At 66.3% G+C, this 20,452-nt stretch overlaps 1 protein-coding gene across 4 annotated transcripts in view; it reads right to left on the reverse strand.

Annotated features, from left to right (window-relative positions):
* NFIC (nuclear factor I C) overlaps positions 1–20,452 on the reverse strand; it is a 40,039-nt gene that overhangs the window by 11,793 nt on the left and 7,794 nt on the right. For all 4 annotated transcript variants that reach the window (XM_039696843.1, XM_039696842.1, XM_039696844.1 and 1 more), the window contains one exon: positions 9,084–9,615. In XM_039696843.1, coding sequence (XP_039552777.1) covers positions 9,084–9,615 — 532 coding nt within the window. The remainder of the gene's footprint in view (positions 1–9,083; positions 9,616–20,452) is intronic.

Consider the following 20,452-nt stretch of genomic DNA (forward strand, 5'->3'; position numbering starts at 1 on the left):
TCCTCCCACCCCCCGGCCTCCGGCATTTCTCTCTGGCAGCCTTGGCAGATGTCAGGAAAGGGCTGAGACAATCCAAAAACACCAAAAAAACCACGCAGCTGCAACTGCCAGCCCATGTGCCCGCCTTGGGATTTTTCCCTTTCTCCCTGTCTTTCTCCTCCTTTTTCTTCCCTCAAGTCCCTTGCACTCACATGTGGCTCCCAGACTGGTTATCCTTGGCTGGGCAAGTTATCCATGTGGGCTCCATGACACCCCTGCGTGCTGCCCACCAGGCAGGCTGTCCATGGGGACAGTGGGACTGTGCCACCTCCCAGCCCGACACCCCCGTGTGCCCACATCCCCCAGGGACTGCTCAAGGCCGATGCCAAATCAGCCATTTTGTCTCCCTGCCCAGCTGCTGCCATCCCCTCCACGCATCCCGTGCCAGCCTGGCACCACGCTGGCAGCACCACGGCATCCTGCCCTGATGCTGCTCACCGCCAGCAGACCCCCCCGTGCCCGCACCCCAGGCTCCCTCCAGGCAGCCATTTTAGGGAGCAGAAACTCCCCCTGGAGACGGGCGCAGAGTTTTTTCCTTCCCTTCTCTCCATTTCTCTTTTTCTAGCTCTATTCCCCCATTTTGAAGCGGCTGCGTGCCCAAGCACTGCGGTGTGGGTGGTGGGAGCGAGCGGGGCACGAAGCAGCGGGGATGGGGGAGTGGCTGGGGACCCCCCCGCACACCCACGGGCACCGCGTGGCCGGACACGGCCCCTCCTCGCCTCTAAAAACAACAAATCTGGCGGCGGCTCTGGAAGTGGTTAGCGTGGAGCCCGGCCAAGGCGCGGGACGGAGGCTGGCGGTCAGAGCCTGAGGCCGGCCCGGCTCCCCACAGCCCCCACCGTGGCCTCAGGGCTCCCTGGGACCCCCCTGCCCAGCCCTGCGCTGCTCGGCCTCGGGGTAGCTCCCAGGCCGTGCCCTCGCCTGGTGCCTCCGAGGTGCCCACACACCTTTGACTCAGCCCAGGGACCTGCACCGCTCGTCCTGAGGTGCCCACATGGATCTTTGCCCACAGCAAACCACCCCAGCCTGGTCCCCGTTCCCCCAGGGCACTCGGGAGGGCCATCACTCGCCCTGGGTGGGCCCCACGTCCCTGTACCTCCAAACCATCCCACAGCACCACCCTGACCCGGCAGCGCCAGTGCCCCCTCACCGACCCCTGCTGCTGAGGGACGCCTTGGGGACCCCAGCCCGGGCACTCCGCTCCCACCCGCAGCAGCCCGAGCAGAGCCGGGACTTTCCCGAGCTCGGAGATTTGGCAGCAGCGCGGCCCCTCCCTGCCCCCTCGTGTCCGGCCTGAGGGAGGCGGTGGGTGCGAGGCCGGGGCCGGGGCCGGGGCCCGGCACCCCCGAAGCTCCCGTGGCTGGGCGGGTGAGCTCGCCAGCAGATTTTTGGCTGCCTCCTCGGCGCGGGGCGGCCGGGCCAAGCGCTGCTCTCACCGCCATGTGACGGCCGCCTGCGCCGGCTGGCGCGCTAAAATGGCGAAGGGAGCCCCGGGCTCACGGGCCGCGCTCCACACAAAGGGTGTTCGCGGGAGACTCCCAACCCAGGACCCAACAAGTGGCTCGACTGCACCAGAGAGGAGAAAGAAGCCTGTAAAGCTCCCCCATGCCCCCACTGCTGAGTTGATCCTGGACCCTCCACCCCTCCGGGAGGCCAGGATGGGGGATGGAGGTGGGGGTGGTCCTGCTGCCAAACCGTGGGGAGCTCAAGGGGGAAGGGGTTCAGTGCGGGGTCGTCTCCGGCGAGGCAGAGGAGAGTGCTCAGTGCCCAAACAGGTCGATCCAATCTCTTTTAAAAATAGCCAAGTGTGTGCCCGGGGGGGCGCGGGCTGCCTGGGCTCCGGGCCGCGCTGGCAGCCTGGCCCCGTGCCACCCATTGAATTACGGCTCCCGCACCCCGGCCCCGCTGGCTGGCACGGTGCCGCCGGGCCCCAAGCGACACCCGCCCGCGGTCCCAGCGCGTGGGAACGACCCCCGGGCAGCAGGGCCGGCCCTGGGGGGTGTCACTGCAGGCCGGGTGCCCCCCGGGGCTGGCGCAGCTGCGGGAGAGCCCTGGCTCGGTGCCCGAGCCTGACGGTAACAGGGCACGGTGTTACCGGCAGCGGCGCGGGCGCAGGCGCAGAGGCTGGAGGATGCCGGGGGCTGGGGGAGCTGCTGGCGCCGGTGTGAGCAGTCCCAGCCCCACATCGAGGGCAGCAGCCTTCCCCCTTTTCCCCAGCTCTGCCAGCCGAGGACAGGGGATGGGAGAGGGTTCAGCACTGCTACCTGCAGGCTTCTGCCCCGTGCCTCAGTTTCCCTTGGGGGCTGGCTGGGGGGGGGGGGGGGGAACTGCCCCCCTGCCTCATGTTCCGTGGCCCCACAGCGCGAGCACCTCCTCAGGTGTCACTGCACTCCTCCGGCTGGCCACGGCAACAGCGCGGATCAGTAGGGCCCGGACTGAGCAGCCTGCTCAGGGTGGAAGACCTCTGGAAACCAGAGGGAGCCAACGTGCCGTGGGGCAGATCCCGCTGCAATGGCTGCGGCGAGCGAGGCTGCGTGAGGGTGTGATTTAGGGGCTCTGCACTGTCAGACCCCCAGAACTCCTCATCCCAGTCTCACAGTGACCCCAGGTCCGAGCGGCGCTACCCGTTCCGCTGCCCGTCCCACTGTCCATCCCTCTGCCGCCAGAGCGGGGTGGCCCTTACATAAACCCGGAACAGTCCTGCTTGTGTAACCTCCTTTATATAATACCCTGAACCGCCGCGTGTGCCGGGTAAATCCTGGCTGAGCCGGGCCGGCCGGCGCGCCGGGGCGCGGGACCCCCCTCCGCCGTGCCCGGAGCGCTGCGGGGCCGCGGGGCGAGGCGGCTCTGCTGGGCCTCGGCCACCAGCGCTGCGGGGGCGGCAGCTCCTCCTCCCCCTGCCGAGCGGAGCCCCGGGGAGGTCCTGGCCGGAGGCATCCCCCGAGGTGGCGGGGCGGTGGCGGGGGGGACGGACGCGCCCCGCTGCCACGTACGCCGGCCGCGGCCAGCTGGCCCGGGCGGGAGCCTGGGAGGCGCGAGCACGTTGGCCGGCGCTGCGAGCGAGCGGCGCTGCGAGCGAGCGGGTTTGTCCTCGGCCGACCCCGGCCGGCACGGGGAGATGGCAGCGGCCGGGGGGAACCCCCCCAGGAGGGCGGCGCGGCCGCCCCCTCGCTCAGCCCTGCCAGGCCTGGGCTCCATCCAGGGCTGCCAGCGTCCGCGGAGGCGAGCGGGGACAGATGGCAGCGGGGAAAGGGATGGGGAGAGCGGGACAGACAAAGGGAAGGCTGAGCCCCCCCTTCCCCGGGACTCTCCCCTGCGGGGTGCTGGCATCCAGCCCCTGCGCACTGGGCTGGGGGTGCCTGGGGGCGCAGTGCAGGGAGGGAGTGGAGAGAGGAGAGACGGATGGGAGAGGGAAAGGAGAGAAAGGAAGGGAGGGAGGGAGAAAGGAAGGAAGAAATTAAGGTGGAGAGAAAGGGAAAGGGACAGGGAAAGGGAAATATGCTGCCACTATCTTGCTGCGCCAGCAATTCCAGCCCGTGGCAGAGCCCCACAACACAGCTAGTCTCCCCCCCGAGTCCAATGCACACCCACCATGGCCCCTCCGATGCTCCCCCAAAACCAGCCCCTGCACCGCCACTACGCAGGGCTGAGGCAGCAGTTTCAAGCCCTTCCCCAGGACTGGCCAAGACCCCAGTGCAGGGGCCAGTGTGACAGGGGACCGTCCCCATGCCCCAATTGGCAGTGCCAACCCTGGTCGGGGGTGTAGGGGCACACCGGGGGCTTGCCGGCGTCTGTTCCCCCCCTCCCGCGGCCACGGGCGGGAGGGAGCACCGTGGGCATCTGCCGCCCCAGCTGTCCCTTGCCAGCGCAGCACGGAACCGGGCACCCGGCCAGGATGGCAACTGCGGCCCCGGGGAGGGCACGGCGCTTGCCAGCGCGGGGGGACGGCGGGTGGCGAGGGCGGGGGACGGCAGGTGCTCGTGAGAGGAGCTCGCTCATCTTTTATTCATCGGGTGCCTAACGGTGCGCGGAACCGCTCTGGCCCCTTGTCCCCTCGGGCGGCGCAGGACGTGGCACCCCGTGCCAGGTCCCCGGCAGGCACGGCTCACGCTGCCGGGGCCGCCGGGCTGCGCAGGGCGCAGCTCGCTTCAGCGGTGACGCGAGGCCGGGGCTGGCAGCGGGCACTGCGGGGAAGCCGTCCGGCTCCGGCACGCCGCCGGCTCGGCGCACTGCGGGAGAGCCGGGGAAGCCCTGACCTCCCCAAGGTCGCCGGCACATCGATCCGGAGAGCTCGAGCACATGGAAACCGCCCCGGCCGTGCCAGCGCCAGGCTCGCAGCGGGGCCGGGCGCAGGAGCAGCGGCACCCCGGGCAGTGACGCTGCAGAGGACAGGGGTGGCGGGGGGGTGGCACCCTGGGCAGCCCCCTCCCATCCCGCCTCTGCAGCACGCAGCCGTGGGGGCAGGAACCCAGCCCCTGCGGATTCTCTGCTGTCTCGTACCCTTGTGCTCTTTCCCGGGGGGTCTCCTCCTGGGCTTGCTGGGCTCTGCCTACCCCGTTCCCCTCAACCCCGGCCTCCCTGGCTGTCTGGCCGGGAGCAGAGATACCGGCAACAAGGGGAGGGTTTGCTCGTGTTCATCTGAGTGCTGGGGGGTTCTCCAGCCTGCCTGCCCGCCGGTGCCCAGCTCTGCGAATGACAGATCCCAAATATTGTGAACCCCATCAATCTTCTCGTGACCCTGGCGATAAATATTTGCGCGGGGGCTGGCGGAGCGGCGGTGCCCGGGGAAACGCCTGCCCCTCCATCTGGAGGGGCTGAGCAGACGCTTGGCACGGCCGGCCTGGCACGGCCGCAGCGCGCCTGGGACGAGAGCCCTGGCACAGGCTCCCCGGCAGATTGGTGCCATCTGCCTCGCACCGCACCCAGCGGTGAGGCTGGTGGGGGGAGATAAGGGGCTGCCAGGCGGAGGGAGACGCAGATGCTGGCACAGCGCGGGGGTCCCTGCCTCCCCCCATGTGCTGTCCACTGGCGGCGGCATGGCCGGGGCTGCCAGGAGCTCGATGCCACCCTGGGGCCCACTGCCCGCTTGCCCTGGGCACCCATCTGCTCCCGCCCCGCTCGGCCCGGGGGCTCAGCCAAGGGGCACTGCCGGGAAAAGCTCACTGCAGGGCAGAGCCCGGACCCCCTGCCCTGCTGAGCATGCGGCTGGGGAGGGGGGCGCAGAGAACCTCAGTGGGTGTGAGGGGCCTGTTCTGCCTCTCCCCGGCTCGGGGAGCCTGGGTGGGAGCAGGGTGCGGTCCAAGGATGGGGGCTGCCAGCATGGGGATACAAGGATGCATAGATGGGGCTGCAGGGATGGAGGCACCATGTTGAGGGCTCAGCAAGGGAGCCCATGGAGGTGGGGAGCACTGGTGGGAGGTGCAGGGAGGGGGGCACTGTCCCCCGTCCCCCAACCCCCCCCCGTCCCTGTCCCCAGACTGGCTGCTGCCGACAGGAGCTGCTGGGAGGAATCTCTCCGTAATGCTCCGAAGGTCCTGGCACCAGCGGCTGGGGAGATTGATTACCATTTTACTGCAATGCTTTTGACTTTCACCAGCGACCTCCGAGCTCCCCCCAGCCCCCCGTGTTGTTTCCCCACCTGCCCAGCACCATCAGCCCTGCAGTGCCCGGCCCCCCCCGCCGCACACCCAGCTCTGGGCTGCAGCGCCGTCCCCTCCCCCACTGCGGTGTGCACAGCCCAGCCCTCACCCAGCCCCGCACTCATCCCGCACCCCTCCTGCATCCAGCCCTCATCCTGCATCCAGCCCTGCTCCCATCCCGCATCCAGCCCCGCACCCACCCTGATCCCATCCTGCCCCAAAGCTACCGGGGGTGCCGGTCGCAGGGCTGGGTGCAGGATGGGAGCAGGGCCGGTGCTGCTCCGGGGAGGACCCAGGCGCCCGGCACTCCCTGCACCCCACGGCCCCCCCCGGGGCCAGCAGGGCTGGGACGGGACCTCCCCGCAGCCCGGCACAGGTCCTGCCTCAGTTTGCCCACCCGGGGACACGGAAAGCCGAGGACAGGGGGAAGATCCGAGGCGCAGAGCTCGCCTTTGACATGGGCCCGGGGGGGGTTGTCTGGGCGCTCAGCCCCTGCCAAGGCTGCCCCAGAGCGCGGGTGGGGAGCGCAGGGCCGGGGGCTCCTCCATCCCCCCCATTCCCCGGCGTTGCCAGAGCAGCGGCTGGGAAATTGTGCTGACACCGGCAAAAGCGGGCGGCGGGGGCGGGGGAGCGCGGGCGCACGTGCTCGGGCTGATAACGGAGCTGCGGGGGCTGCGGGGAGCCCGGCCCGCCCGGCCGGGGGGGCCCTGCGCGGGACAGACCCTCCCAGCCCCCGCCCTTGAGGCTGGGGATGCTGCGGGCGGGCAAGTGAGAGGAGGCAGGAGAGGGCAGGAGCGGGCAGGCAGAGGGAGCAGGAAGGAGGGAGGAGGCAGAATCAGGCAGGAGGGGGCACGTAAGAACGGGCAGTGTGCCGGGCAGGAGCAGGTAGGAGGGAAGGAGGGCAGCATGTCGGGCAGGGAGAAGCTCACTGAGCCCACAAGGCTGTGGTGCAGTGATCCCCGGCACCCCTGGAGTGCTGTCACTAGCCTGGCCATGCCGTGCAGGGTGCCATCGATGTGGTGGCTTCTTCCCTGCCTCAGTTTCCCCACCAAGGTGGGAGGCTGGAGACCCCTCCCATCAGCCACAGCCTGACTGAACATGCCCACTGTGGGCTGGGGCCAGGCCATGCCGAGCACCCAGCACCCTGCAGCACCCCAGGGGTCTCACACTAATGCTCCTGGCCCATGCTGGTCCCCCTTAACCAGGGCCAGAGCGACCTTAACAGTGAAAGTGAGAGGCTGCCAGGCCTTATCAGAGAGTATTTACAGCCGCTGTGTTCCCAATTAGACAGTCAGGTGACTGCGGCTGCTGGGGACCCAGACACCGGGGTCAAGGTCGCCGGTGGAGGGGCGGGGGGTGGGAGAGGGGCAGCCACCTCCTGGGGACAGTGGCTGGACACGGCGTGGCCAGGGAGGCACACCAGGTGGCAATGGGGACCCCATTGCAGAGGCTGTGGGGGTTTTGGTCCCTGCCTTCAGCTTGGCCACTGTAGGGCTCCCAGTCCAGCATCAGGGTGCTCCCAGTCCAGGCTACTCCAGCCCAGTGTGACACTGCACCTCCAGCTGAGCCAGCACAGGGTGCCCCCAGCCCAGCCCAGTATGCAGCAACCCCATCCCAGTGAGTACAGGGTGCCCCCAATCACAGCGTGCAGCAGCCCAGTTCAGCCCAGCATGGCCACGTCTCAGCCCAGTACACGACACCCCACTCCCTGTCCGGGTGCACAGGACACCCCCAGCCTGCACCCTGCACCCCTGTTCCCAGCACAGCACCCACCCTTCCCAGTGCCCTGCTGGGTCCCTTGGTGCCACGGAGCGGGTGAGTCACGTGCGTGGGCACGGGTGCTGGCAGCACACGTGTTCACACACCAGGGGCACGGCTGGGCGGGCAGGTCCTGGCTCACACGCGTGTGCAACCAGGGATGTGCCCCACACCAGCCCAGCGTCCCACCTGGGCCCTGGGGCAGGGTCTGGCCCTGGCTATTCCCTGCTGGAGGCTGTGCCCCAAAGCCACCAGGGCCTGGTAGTCCTGCCAAGCCCTTCCCTGGGTAGTGGGGGAGGTCACATGCTTGCCCTGCCTCAGTTTCCCCAGTGACACCCAGCATATCCCACGGTTGGCTGGGCAGAGCGTGTGCCCACCACGACTGACAACACTGGTACCTGATTTGCTGGCACTGCTGGCACCAGTGGCCTCTGTGGTGTCACTGTCTGTCCCTAGGCTCTGGCCAGTCCAGGCAAAGAGCCACAGCCCCACGTTCCCCCTGCCGTGGTGCTGATGAGGGTGGGCTCACGGGGCCGGGGGACATCACCTCGTGCTGTGGACAGGGGCAGGAGGTGCTGCCAGGAGGGGACCAATATCCTGCCACCCTTCCTGCACACCTGGGTAGCCTGGCCTGGCCAGAGGTGGCCACGAGACCCTTGATTCCCCCTAGGGCTGCAAGTCACAGACCCTGCTGTCCTGCAACCGCCCAGCCCCTGGCCAGCATCTTCCCTGGCTCCTGCGGGTGCACCAACACGCCTGGGGGTGCTGGTGGATGGATGGCAGGGTGTGTGGGGGACCCCAGCTGCTGGCAGGGTGTCTGTGCTAGCATGACACCAGCCGGGGACAACAAACCTGCCCAGGTAAAATCCCTGCTTCTGAGCTTCCCCTTCCCAGCATGTGGGGAGGTGACGTGAGCTGGTGGAGAGGACAATGGTTTATGGACCCAAAGGGAGAGCTGCTGCCTACGCTGCACTCTGTGACTCAGTTTCCCCCTTTGACTGACGGCTTTGAGAGCAGGTTTGACCCTCCTTGCTGCAGTGAAAGCAGCCACTTCTCCCAGCAAGTCCGTGGCACCCTGAGGCAGGTGAAGGGCTGGGACCAGTATCCACAGCAGGAGCTGCCCCCACCAATGCTATTGCTATGCCCCCCCCAGCCGGCCTTGCTGCCCCGTCCCTGCTCTGGCATCAAAGGATTGGCACCATAATCCATGGCAAATGGGCACTGCTGGACCTCTTCCAGCTCCAGCCCTTGGGGGTGCACCAGGAACAGGCTGCTCCTTCCCTGCCCAGGCTGCCCACCCACTCCTCAGCCAGGCACAGGATGTGGGGTTAGCTCTGGGTTTAACCCCCAAAACTCCATGCTGGGAATGCCCAGAGACAGGAGCACCCTCAGGGACCTTTGTGTGCTCCTGGGCAGCTGGGATCAGCCCTGGCTGGGGGAGAGGGGCCAGGGTGGGGGGCACCCACCCACGAAGCAGTTTGGAGAGGGAGGCACTGCAAGGTCTGCCGTGGGAAAGGTGTTCAGGAGCAGTGTCCCCAGCTGGAGACGGGGATGGGACAGACGGGGAGGGAAAGCTAAAGCAAACCCCCGGAGCTGGCTGTGGCAGGGCACAGCCAGGCTCTGCCCTGCAGGCAGACGAGCACCCACCTCTCTCACGGACGAAATACGCCAGGTAGAGGTCGAGCTCCTTGACAGAGACGCTGATGTGGTGGGGCTGGACGCAGAGGATGGGGTTGGTGCACTGGCCCGACTTGACCAGGCGCTCGCCGTCGGTGCTCTCCAGCGGGATCCCTTTGAAGAGGATGACCATGACCAGGTCCAGCCGCCACACCTTGTCCGCCTGCCGCAGGCAGTCGATGCGGCGCATCTTGCCTTTCTGGTCGGGGTTGGACAGGACGCAGCACGAGGGCTTCTTGCCCGTGATGGAGAGCACGAAGTCCTCGCGGCACTCGGGCCGGATGTCCTTGCGCAGCTTGGCCAGGAGGCGCGAGGCCCATTTCTGCTTCACCTCCGGTTTCTCGCTCAGCAGCTCGTCCTTCACTGCCCTCTCCTCATCCTTCGTCATCCTCTTCTCATGCTTCTTGAAGTACTTGCGCTTGCGGGCCTGAAGGTTGAACCAGGTGTAGGCAAAGGCCCTGACGTGGGGGAGCAGCGCCTCAATGAAGGGGTGGAACTCATCCTGTGGGAGCAGAGGGACAGGGGGTCACTCCTGGCTGAGTCCCTCCAAGCTCCCTCCCGAAGTGGCTGTGGAGCCCTGGGGACCTGCCAGGCTCATTCCCACTGGGCTGCATTCCAGTGCAACCAGAAGAAAAAGCTGTGGCAGAGGCACATGCCCACCAGGGTTCGGATCCTCTCACCACCCAGCGAGGTTACCCCCATTCCAGCAGACCTCCATAAATCCCACCGGCTGCAATTTCCCCAGGCCAGCAACCTGCAGGTAGTGGCTGGGCAATACTGGAGCCCGTGCCACAAGGGGAGAGGCTCCTGCACAAGGCTGGCCACCTCAGCAGCACCTGGACCCTCTCCCCTTTGCAGGATCTGCATGCCAGGATCTGCTCCCACCAGGTGCAGAAATCCCACCTGAAATCCCAGCTGACGCTGCGCCCACCGGAGCCGCTGTGCAGGCGTCAGGCGCTGCCAGACCACAGCACCCCAGTGCCGGGTGCCCCACGCCTGCAGCATGCCGGGTGCTCCCACTCGAGCTGTGGGTGCCTTGGACCTCTCCACTCCCTCTGGACCAGTGAGAAACTCCCCCAGTTTGCCCCAGTTGCAGCCAGCTCGGCGGCTGGCGCCTGGCCCGGCACACAAGACGTGCTCTGACTGCCTTTTTCCATTTGGTGAGCGCTGCTGGATGAGTCCAGCCCCAAAAAGAAAACAAGGAAAATGCATCCCCAACTCTGGCCCCTCCTTCCCGCATCCCATTTTTTTTTCCAATTTGGAAAATCAGTGCTTCCTGGCTGGGGGCCCACAACCCCACCATGGGATGGAAAGGTGTTGGGAGCCTTCCTGGTGAGGAGCAGCACAGCTTGGAAGGCAGCAGGCAGAGGGTTGAACCTCCCTGTGTGTAGCCAGGGCAGCACCAATCTGCCCTCCAAGGACAGGATTTGGCCCTTGGGGTCCCTCATGACTGTGGGGAGGAGGAGGAGGAGGAAGGAGCTCAGCTGGATTCCTGCCAGGGCTGAGAGGGGGATGGCTGGTGACAACTGCCACTGCCATGCCACAGGGTCATGCCTGGGGAGAATGCCAAAGGCAAGTGCTGCTCTGAGGTGAGGAGGTGGCCACAGGCAGGAGCTGGGAAAGGACAGAGCTGTGGCTGTGGGATGGGGCGAGCACTCCAGATCTGGCCCCACTCATCCCAGAGCAGCGATGCCATTCCCTGGCTGAAGCAGCTGTGTCCCAGAGTAACCCTGCCTGGAGGGAACAATGTCCCCTGAAACAGGCTCCCGGCAAGCATCGGCCCCATACAGACCCTGCTACTCCCACTTGTTCTCAAGTCCAGCACAGATCCCGTTAACCCTAAATCTGCTCCCCCAGCACAAACCCTGACAACAGCAAGCGTGGGTCCTTGGGTGTCTGCTGAACTAGTGACCCCCTGAACCAGACTCTGCTGTGACCTGGCACAGACATCCCAGTGCAGACCCCACTGTCCCTGCACCCAGCACAGACACCAGTAACTGCCAAGCCCCAACCCCAGCACAGCCCCAGTAACCCCCCAAAGTCCCTGCACACACAGATCCTTCTTCATGGGAAAGACCCTGCCACCTCTGGGGGTCACCAGCTCCTCTCTGGACCCAGAGCTGTGGCTCCACAGGTGTCCCTGCCATGCCCAGCAAGGGACAGGGGACTCATTGTGCCCATAGGGACCCCAAATTTGCAGGCAAACCCATCCTAACCCTGGGACCCGTCCCTGCCCAGGGGACTCATCCTGCCAGAGGAACCCTTCTTTGCCTGGAGGACCCGACTGTGCCTGGGGAACCTGTCCCCACCGGCTGCTCCCGGGGACGCCACAGGGTCTGGTTCCCTCTTCCCTCCCCAGCAGCAGCCGCTAATTCAGTGCAGCTGGGCAAGGGCTGGGCATGTGTCTTAAATCAGGGAAGAAGGTCAAAGAAAAGTAAGACAGGAGCCGAAAAAAGCAGCAGTGAGTTCCAAAAACAATACTTGGCCGGGGCGGTGGGCGGCTGATCTTCCTTGGTGGCCGGTTATTCAGACGAGCTCGACAAATTGCTGCCATCCCCTGGCCTCGCCACCCTCCCCAGGCAGCCGGCGGCAGGGCTGGCCGCAGGGCCGGGGGGACACCGTGCCATTGTCCCCATCCCTGCTCTCCCGCTTGGGGAGTGCCACCCCGGGCACCGCTGCAGGGAAGCGTGGCAGGAACCCGGTTATCCGGGTTGGGGTGGGTGAGGCAGCACCCTCGGGCGCTGCTTGCACTCGCTGTGGGGGTCGGGGGCTGCTGGGTGCTCTCCCCCGCCACGGTGCCCTCCTCTGTGCCCTCCCTCGCCACGGTGCCGAGAATTCGCAGCTCTCACTTGGACCCACAACTGAGACCCTCCAAAAACCCGCTGCGTGCAGAAGTCCCCGCAGCCCTCGGAGCCCCCGAAGCCGCGGCAGCCCCCCCGCCTCGCCCGGGATTACGGCAGGCCGGGAGCTGCTCCCAAAGCCAATCAGCCCCTCGCCAACTTTCCCTCCCGCCCGGCTTAACCCGCGCAGCGATGCCGCGGTTAAGCGGCTTTAGCGGGGCAGGCGAGGGCGGCTGGGGGGCATCGGGACAAGCACACGGGAACGGCTGCTGCGGGGCTGAGGGACACGCCAAAGGACCCGGGGACCCTCCCCAGCCGTGCAGGCAGCGAGCCCCGCAGCCGGGCACACCATCCCGGCTGGCACCAGCCGGATCCACTCGGGAAGGCACAGGCAGGGATGCACTGTCTGTCTGTCCGTCCCAGCCCCAGATTCCCACCGGGTTCCCCCAGCCCAGCAGCCCGAGCGCCGGCAAAAGACTGGTTAAGTGTTTCTCCTGCTGTTTTTCCTTTGCGGGGCTGGGAAGCAGAGACGTGCTGCAATACCCCAGACGAGGCTGCTCCCGGGGCATTTCCGGATGGGAATCTGGCAGCAGAGCCTGCGCTTGGGCCTCATCCAACCCAGGCTTGTAAAGCCCTGCAACCCAGGCAGGAGCACGCCTGCGCCGGGTGCTGCCGGCCCCGCTCCGGGCCCCCCTGCACCCCCTTCCAGGGGCTGCTGGAGCGCTGGCTTTCCATGCCAGGTGCTGTGAGGGGAAACTGAGGCACGGGTCAAGTCCGGCTCTGTCTTGCGGCGGAGCGGGGAGAGGAAGGAGGGATACTCTGCGTGGAGCTGGGCATGCCACGGAGGATTAACTCCTCCGCAGCCCGGGGTTTGGCAGCGCCAAGGATTGGGAAGGGGCACAGCTGAGGCGCTGCCTCTTCCCGTGCTCCTGCTGCCGGCTCGGCAGCACTGGGGCTCCGCACTCCGGGGACAGGGGGGACGCTCCGTGCCACGCTGGGACACGGCACCTGGCACTGGCACCGGCCATGGGCTGGCCACCCTCCGAGCATCCTCCGCTCCAGCGCCTTGTCCAAACAGGTCGGGCTCAGTGAAACAGCCTGAATTTTCCAATGAAAAAAACCCGTTTCCTCAGGAAATTCCCGAGCAGTTTTCACGGGGGAGGCGCTGGGGTGAGGGGCGGAGGAGGAGGAGCGGGACGGGAGGGGTCAGACACCTCGGCAGTTGGTTTTGCTCTGCCACCAGCGCGGCCTCGGCTGCAGGGAGGAGCGGGATGCCATCCCCACCGCGGGACAGCCTCGCTGCACGGCAGCCCCGCAGGGAGCACACATCATGAAAGGATGCCCAGCCGCCCCTCCAGCAGCCGCACACCTCCGGACGCCGCCGGCTCCCACGGCCGCCTCCTGCCAGGTCCCGCGGCCCTGCGAGCCCGGGCAGGGGCTGGCAAGTCGGGCTCCGTGCCCCCACGGGAAGCCTTGGCGTGGTGGCAGGCGGGGATGCGACTACAGAGGTTCTGGTAATCCTGAAAATCCCGGTACCTTAAAAGGGCACAGCGGGGACTTGCTTTCTCCTCACCAGAGCCCACAGATGCCCTTGGCGTGGAGCGGAGCCTCCGGTAGCCGCTTATAACTGTTCGCCGAAGCGGCTCTGGGTAATGAGTTAACCTGGTAATGAGACCTGTTGCCGAGACAGATGCAAATGATTGGGAAGTGCTCATTAGAGGGGATGGAAGGAGGCACTTAGGCCCTGAAAGGCACCCAGCCCTTCCCGGGGCCGCCCTGCACCCTATTAGAGCCCATTTTGCAATAATTGCTCCAGAGGAGGAAATCTATTTGGATTCATCATAAAGTATTTATTAACAAGAGCTTATTCATAATTTTTGCTGCTCGCCGGTGTGGCGCGGCCGGGCGTCCCGGCCTGCTCTGCATCGGAACGCGTTTCCCCGGCCGGGAAGGAGCGCGGCAGCGCTGGGGCGGGGCAGCGAGGGGGCACGGGGGCAGCTGAGGCTCCCGGGGCAGCTACGAGCTGCGCGGGCCTTGCCTGTGCACACGCGGCCCCGCGACACAGCTGCCCGTGGGGCAGAACACTCTGTTACAGCCCGCGTTCCCCGAGCTCCTGGCTGACCCGGCCCCTCCCTTGCAAAAGCCCTCCTGCAGCCCACGCCGGGGCACGGAGCCTCGGCGCCCAGGGCATCTGGCTGGCACCACGGCACAGGTGAAGGCAGGACGCTGTGCAGCCTCCTCGCAGTTTCTCTCTCCAGGTCCTGCGGGTTTTTTTCCCCCCCAGAGCCAAGAGCATCCCCCAGCCAACACCCACGCACGGCTGCGGGCTGTGGGTGGGCTGGACTGCTCCCACTGCGGGTTCTGGTGGAAGGGTGAGCAGAAGTGGGGCAGAGAGGGGCTCCCACGCCTCACTGGCTGCCGTGATGCTCAGGATCAGCCCAGGAGAGAGGGGTGGGCTCGTACAGCCCCTGGAGCTCACCACGCACCCGGGACCACGGTGACCACGCGTCCCTCACTGAGCCGCCCTGGGGTCCCCACACCTGGCGCTGCCCAAAACCTCCTCTGAGCCACCCCGGGGCCGGGCCGGTGCCCACCTGCCCGCGCCTACGTGCCGGGGCGGGAGCGGTGCCGGCGCTCGCCCTCGCAGGTGCTGCGGCTGCGAGCGGGGGCGCGGGGAGCGCGCCGGGGCCGCGGGTCACAGGAGGCCGCGGCGGCAGAGAACCTGCCAGTTGCTTTGGAAAACATCAGGAAGAAAAGCAGCTCTCTTGGCAGCCCCGGGCTCCGGTGCCAGCGCTGCCTGGGCCCCCGCCAGCCAGCACAGCCCGCCCCGCAGACGGCAGCTGGGGGTGGCCCAGGTGGGATGGAGCCGGAGGGGGCTTCTCTTCTCCGGCGGCACGGTACGTGCCCCGACACCGTGCCCAGCACCGCCCCTGGTCTGCCTGCGTGCACCCCCGCCCCAGCAACAACTGGCACTGCCGGTCCCCGGGTTTCCTGAATGAGCCCCAAACTGGGGAGCAGCGTGCCCAGCATGCAGGGAGGGGTAGGGATGCCCCAGGGATGTACCCGCCAGCAACACGGGTGGTGGAGGAGCCAGGAGGGTTCTGCTGAGGGAGACTCGATAGTTGAGAGCCAAAAGCCACTCACTGCCTTCCTTGGACTCCCCAGGTGCCTCAGGTTCCTCAGGTGCCGTCTCTGCACGTCCCCTTTGGGGTTTGGGAGCCGACGGCTCAGCCACTTTCCCAGGGTGACCCCACCTGCCCCCAGGGTGAGGCGCTGCCTTTCCAAAAATAAGGAAACTGAGGCATGTCACCTGCCAGGCCAGCCCACAGACCAGGCAGGATGCGACAGTGACTCAGGGTTCTGCTGAGGGAGACTCGATAGTGTGAGAGCCCAAAGCCACTCACTGCCTTCCTGAAGACACTTGGACTCCCCAGGTGCCTCAGGTTCCTCAGGTGCCGTCTCTGCACGTCCCCTTTGGGGTTTGGGAGCCGACGGCTCAGCCACTTTCCCAGGGTGACCCCACCTGCCCCCAGGGTGAGGCGCTGCCTTTCCAAAAATAAGGAAACTGAGGCATGTCACCTGCCAGGCCAGCCCACAGACCAGGCAGGATGCGACAGTGACTGCTGAGGTCTGGGAGAGGTCTGGAAGCAGCACCGGGGGACCCAGCCCATGGCCACAGAGATGTCCCCTCGTCCTGAGAAGCATCCCGTGGCCAGCAGCACCAGAGCCACGTGGCTTCCCAGCCGAACCCCCCCACGGGGCTCCAAGGAAGGGAAATGTTTTATGGAACTGGAAAAAAAAAAAAAAAAAGCTTTGCCAACGGGTCCTGGCACTGCTAGCTCCTCCGCCCTGCCCTGCGTCAGCGTGGGGCCCGGGGGTGGCCTGTCCCCACCATCCCTGCTCCTGGCACACGGCGGGGGCTGCAGTGTCTGAGACCCAGCACTTTGCCCATCCCAGATGCCAGGCTCTTAGCCTGGGAGCTGCCAGGATGTAACCTGGGAACAGAATTTGTTCCCAGGAGCACAGAGGGAAACTGAGGCAGGAGATGTGTTGGGGCTGGCAGCACCCTGTTCACTCTGGGGAGGGGGCACCACCAGAAAGGGTCCCCCCAGCCCCCCCGTGCCAGGCCCAGGGCTCTGAGCCCGGCTTTAGCCCCTGACGCAGGAGGTTTTATTTCCCTCCCAACATATTTTTAGCCCTGCCTGCTTTGTCCTGGCCTTTCCGAGGGGGATGAATCGTGCACCATTAAAGGTGTGGGGGTGCAGAGGGGTGTCCCCAGCTCCCTGCTGGGGGGATTGGCGCTGGGGGTACCTCTGCACCCCACGATGGGCAGTGCTGTGATGGGTTTGTGGGGCTCACTCTGCTGCAAATCCAATCCCTGGAGCAAGTCAGTGGTTAAAAATAGCCCCGGCCTTTTGCCGTGGAATCAGCGACCTCGCAGGGGGATCGGCCACCCTGGCGGCCTGGAGGTGAAGAGTTCATGGCCCCCCTACGGCCCCAGCACCTTTGCTGTGCCATGGATGTGCCAAAGGCTCAGCCCCTCCTCCAGCATCTCATCGGCGCTTGGGACAACCTGCCAGGACCCTCCACAGAGAGAAGGAGAAACTGAGGCACGGGGTGGTGCCTGGAGATCAAAGGGGCTGGGTGTGTCCCCACAGGGTCAGCTCTGAGCCTGGCCAGACCCCGCACACCGAGCACTGAAGGATGGGACCAGTTCAAACGGGTGGAAGGGGAATGTTCATCCGCCTTCGGCAGCTCAGCAGAGCCTTCCTGGGCAGATTCAAAGGCTGAGCCCGGCTGGGTCCTATTTCGGGAGGGTTTTGGACACCTCCCAAGTGACAGAAGTGGGTGGGGGCTGACCTGCACAAAGGGACTCTGTTCGGGCCGCTGGGCTCGGCGGTGCCCGGCGCGGAGGCCGGTGGCCGTGGCCGGTGCCTTGCTCCCCACATGATGGGCCAGCAGCTGGGCTGGGCAGGGGGCGAGTGCCCTCCTCCCGTGCCGGTGCCGTTCCCCACCTGGATGTAAGCTGAGGCCCGGGGCGGGACTGCCCTTGCCTCCCGGGTGCTGCTGTAACCGCTAAGTGACACTGCCATACCGCGGAGACGGCCGTGCCAACCTGCCTCGTGACGTGGGCTCCAACAGCCACCCGCCCTGGGCTACTTGCCCAGGCTGGCCCCGAGCCATCCTCTAGGGGAGTCCAAGGTCCTGCCGTGGGGTCGGTGCTTTGGGAGCCAATACCCCTGTCACAACTCCACGACGGAATGGGAAAAACCCTTGGACAGGCCAGATCCCACCAGCTCGATGCCCCACAGGGCACACTGGGGTACCAGCACCACTGGCCCTGCGACTGGGAGCCCTCCTGCATCACCTCAGCCTCCCCCACTGGCCACCTCAGGGCCTGGGGGCTGCAGAGAGCTCGTGGGGCTGCGCTGCCACGACCAAGCCGAGCACACTGGCACGCTGCCGGCAGAGCTGTGAGTGCCCACGGGCACCGGCAGCAGAGACCCCGGCATGGGGCGTGAGGTCCTCACGAGGGTGATGCTGGGTGAGCTCCCGGCCCTGTCCCCACACGGGACGCAGCAGTCACGGCTCGGCCCTGGCTGCCGCTGGTGACTCCTCTCTCCAACCAATTCCCCACCGCAAGGCGAGGAAGGCGGCGAGCGCGTCCCGGTTCCCTCCGGCAGTACCTCAGGATGCGATGCAGTCATCGTTAATGCATCTGGACTCATTTATGGGGATGAGAAAATGTTTCCAGGTTTCCCACAAAGTCCCATTAAGATCCCAGTCCCACTCTATTTTTAGTGCCCTCATCAACAACGCCTTTCCCAGCCACCCCGGCGCTCCAGAGCCCCATGGGGCTGGCGGGGGCACCCTGGGCACACACCTGCCTGGCTCTGCAGGGAGCTGAGCTGCCCCCAGACTGGGCAGCTGGAGGGGGCAAACCCTGGCCCCGCACTCCTGACCCAGCAGCTTTGCACCCAGGGGTGCACCCTGGGAGTGGGGGTGCCCCAGCCTGGCATTTGCCTGGGAGCAGAGAAAGAAAGAAAGATGGTGGGAAGCAACAGAAAAAGCCACCCCAGGTCATTGCATCAGCGGAGGCTGCAGGACCCCACTCACCACGAGGGATGGAGAGTGTCTGGGTCTGAGCATCGCTGCAGGTGTAGGGTCACACCCTGCAGCAGCAGATTGTCCCCTGGCGATGGCCAGTGGCTGTCCCAGCCAACCCGTCCATCAGCAACCCCCAGTGCCCTGGCAGCGTCTCCTCCCAGGCAGCGGGTGCCCACAGGGCTCTCGGTGCAGCTGGCAAGGGCGCCAGGATCTGCCCTCGGCGCTGCGCCCTCCCGGCTATCTATAGCCATGACCTCAGCGAGAACCGGGGCAGGACCCGGCCGCGCATCGTCCCTTCTTGGCAGGGCCACCGCCTCGGCCCCCGCCCGGCACAGAACTGCCGCCAAGCCGAGGCTTTTATCCCGTACGTTCGCTAATCCGGCGGGATTCGATGTCAGGGGCTGCCCACGGGAGGCTCACAAAGGCCGTTTCCAGGGGTGCCCAGCCAAGCCACGGAGAACGCCAGCCGGGAAGGGCAGCCGGCGGTGCTGGGTGTCACCGCGTTAGGTGACAGGCGCTGACCCCGGGGGCCGGACGGGAGGGAATGTGTGTGACCCGGCTGCGAAGAGGTCGAGCAGGGGACGTCCTTGCGTAGGCAGGGGTGACATGAGGACACCCCGCAGCTGCGCCCCGCAGGCGTCGGGGTCACAGCCTCCCGCAGAGCCGGGGGTCGCGGGGAGGACCTGCTCGCTCTGCGCCGCCTGCCCCGGGGGAAGCGGGAAAGGGGTGGCCCAGAGGAGGGGAAATTCCCCAGCTTTTTTCTCCAGCAAACTCCTTGGCTTGTGCAATTAGAGAAATTTGTTTAACAAACTCCCGGGGGAGCGGAGCGGGAAGGTGGGGTGGCGCGGGGCCAGGGCGCTGCTCACACAGGCCCGCTCCCTCCCGCCTGCGCCTTTGATCAGCAGCGCGCTGCGCAGGGGACGGGGCCGCTCCCCGCGGCCGGGGCCGCGCTGTGCCACGGAGTGCCCGCACCCTGCGGACACGCTGCCCGTGGCAACCCTTTGCCACGTGTCCCCTCGGCCGCCGCTTCGCAGCCCCCTCCGCTCATCACCCCCACTGCCATGCCCCTCGTGCTCGCCGGGGTGGCACGACCCTGGCACCCCGCCACGCTCAGCCCCAGCCCCGCGGCCGCAGGTGCGCACACGTGCGCGCCCCGCCGTGCCCGCGCCCGGCGCAGGCTCCGGGCGCGCACCCGCCCGCTCGCTCCCGCTCTCTTTCTCATGCGATGCCATTTCCATCAAAAACTCTTTACTCGGCACTTTTCCCCTCATTGGTATTCACGCCGCGCGCTCGCTGTCCTGGCGCACAGGTTACTAAAGGAGATTTTGCGGCGCAGCGTGGCGGGGGTCACATTTCAGCCTGCGCCGTCTCGCTTTCCCAAATCGCTGGGCAGCAGCCAGGGACGGCGGGAGGGGGTGCAGGATCCGGCACATCACAGCTCCCGCCAGGCAACCGTGGGACCAAGCGGCCTCGTCGCCTGTGGCAGCGGGGCGAGGGGGCTGGCGGCGGCTCTGCAGCACACAGTGATGGGTGGCTCCCTGGGGACAGCCGGCAGGTCACCGGCGCTCGCCGTCCTCCCGGCAGCCCCACGTGCCTGTGCAATGTGGGAGCACCTGGAAAAGGGGGTCTGAGCAGAGAGGGGGGCACACACTTAGCGTTGCCACCACATGCCAGCACGCAGATGAGCCCTGGGTGACATCCACCGTGGGACTGTACCCCCAGAATGACATCCTGGGGTGTGGAGGGAGCAGTGGTGCCTCTCTTTTTGAGGGCTGGTTTGGGGAAAGGGGAAATGTCTGGGTGGAAAATCAACATTCTCTCTCATGGGCTTTTTTTTTTTCCTTTGAAAGCAAAAATATTTCTTGGTTTTTCGTGATCAGAAACACGTTGGGGGTTTTTTTGGACAACAGCCGGTCAAATACCATTTCCCCGTGAAGGGAATGCAGGGGCCCTTTGCAAGGAGAGCGAAAACCTTCTTAAAAAACAAAATAAAACCCCCAGTTAAAAAAAAAAAAATCCACCCAGCTATGGACTTGAATGAGCTGCCAGGGAAGAGGGGTCAGCAGGAGGGCCGGATCCCGGCGTTCCCGTGCCAGGCAGTGCTGCTGGAGTGGTGGTGGTGGGGAAGACAACGTCCACGGCAGGCAGCCCAAAGCCCAGACCTGGGGATTTTGCCCAAAACGCTGCCCAGCGCTGGCTGCCGGCCGGGGAAGGAGGATTAATGCGCTTTTAGAGCAGCGGTGAGTTAACCGAGAAATCAATCCTTGGCAGTGGCTGGCCCCAGGTCCCCCAGCGCGTGAGCGCTGCCGCACCTGAGCCATGGGATCCTTTCCCAGCTCCTCTCCAGGACTTGGGAAGCTCCGGGTCTTGGCGGCCGGCGCAGGGCGTTGG

The sequence above is a fragment of the Passer montanus genome, unplaced genomic scaffold, assembly GCF_014805655.1.
Source record: "Passer montanus isolate IOZ18808 unplaced genomic scaffold, ASM1480565v1 scaffold114, whole genome shotgun sequence".
Taxonomy (NCBI): Eukaryota; Metazoa; Chordata; class Aves; order Passeriformes; family Passeridae; genus Passer; species Passer montanus.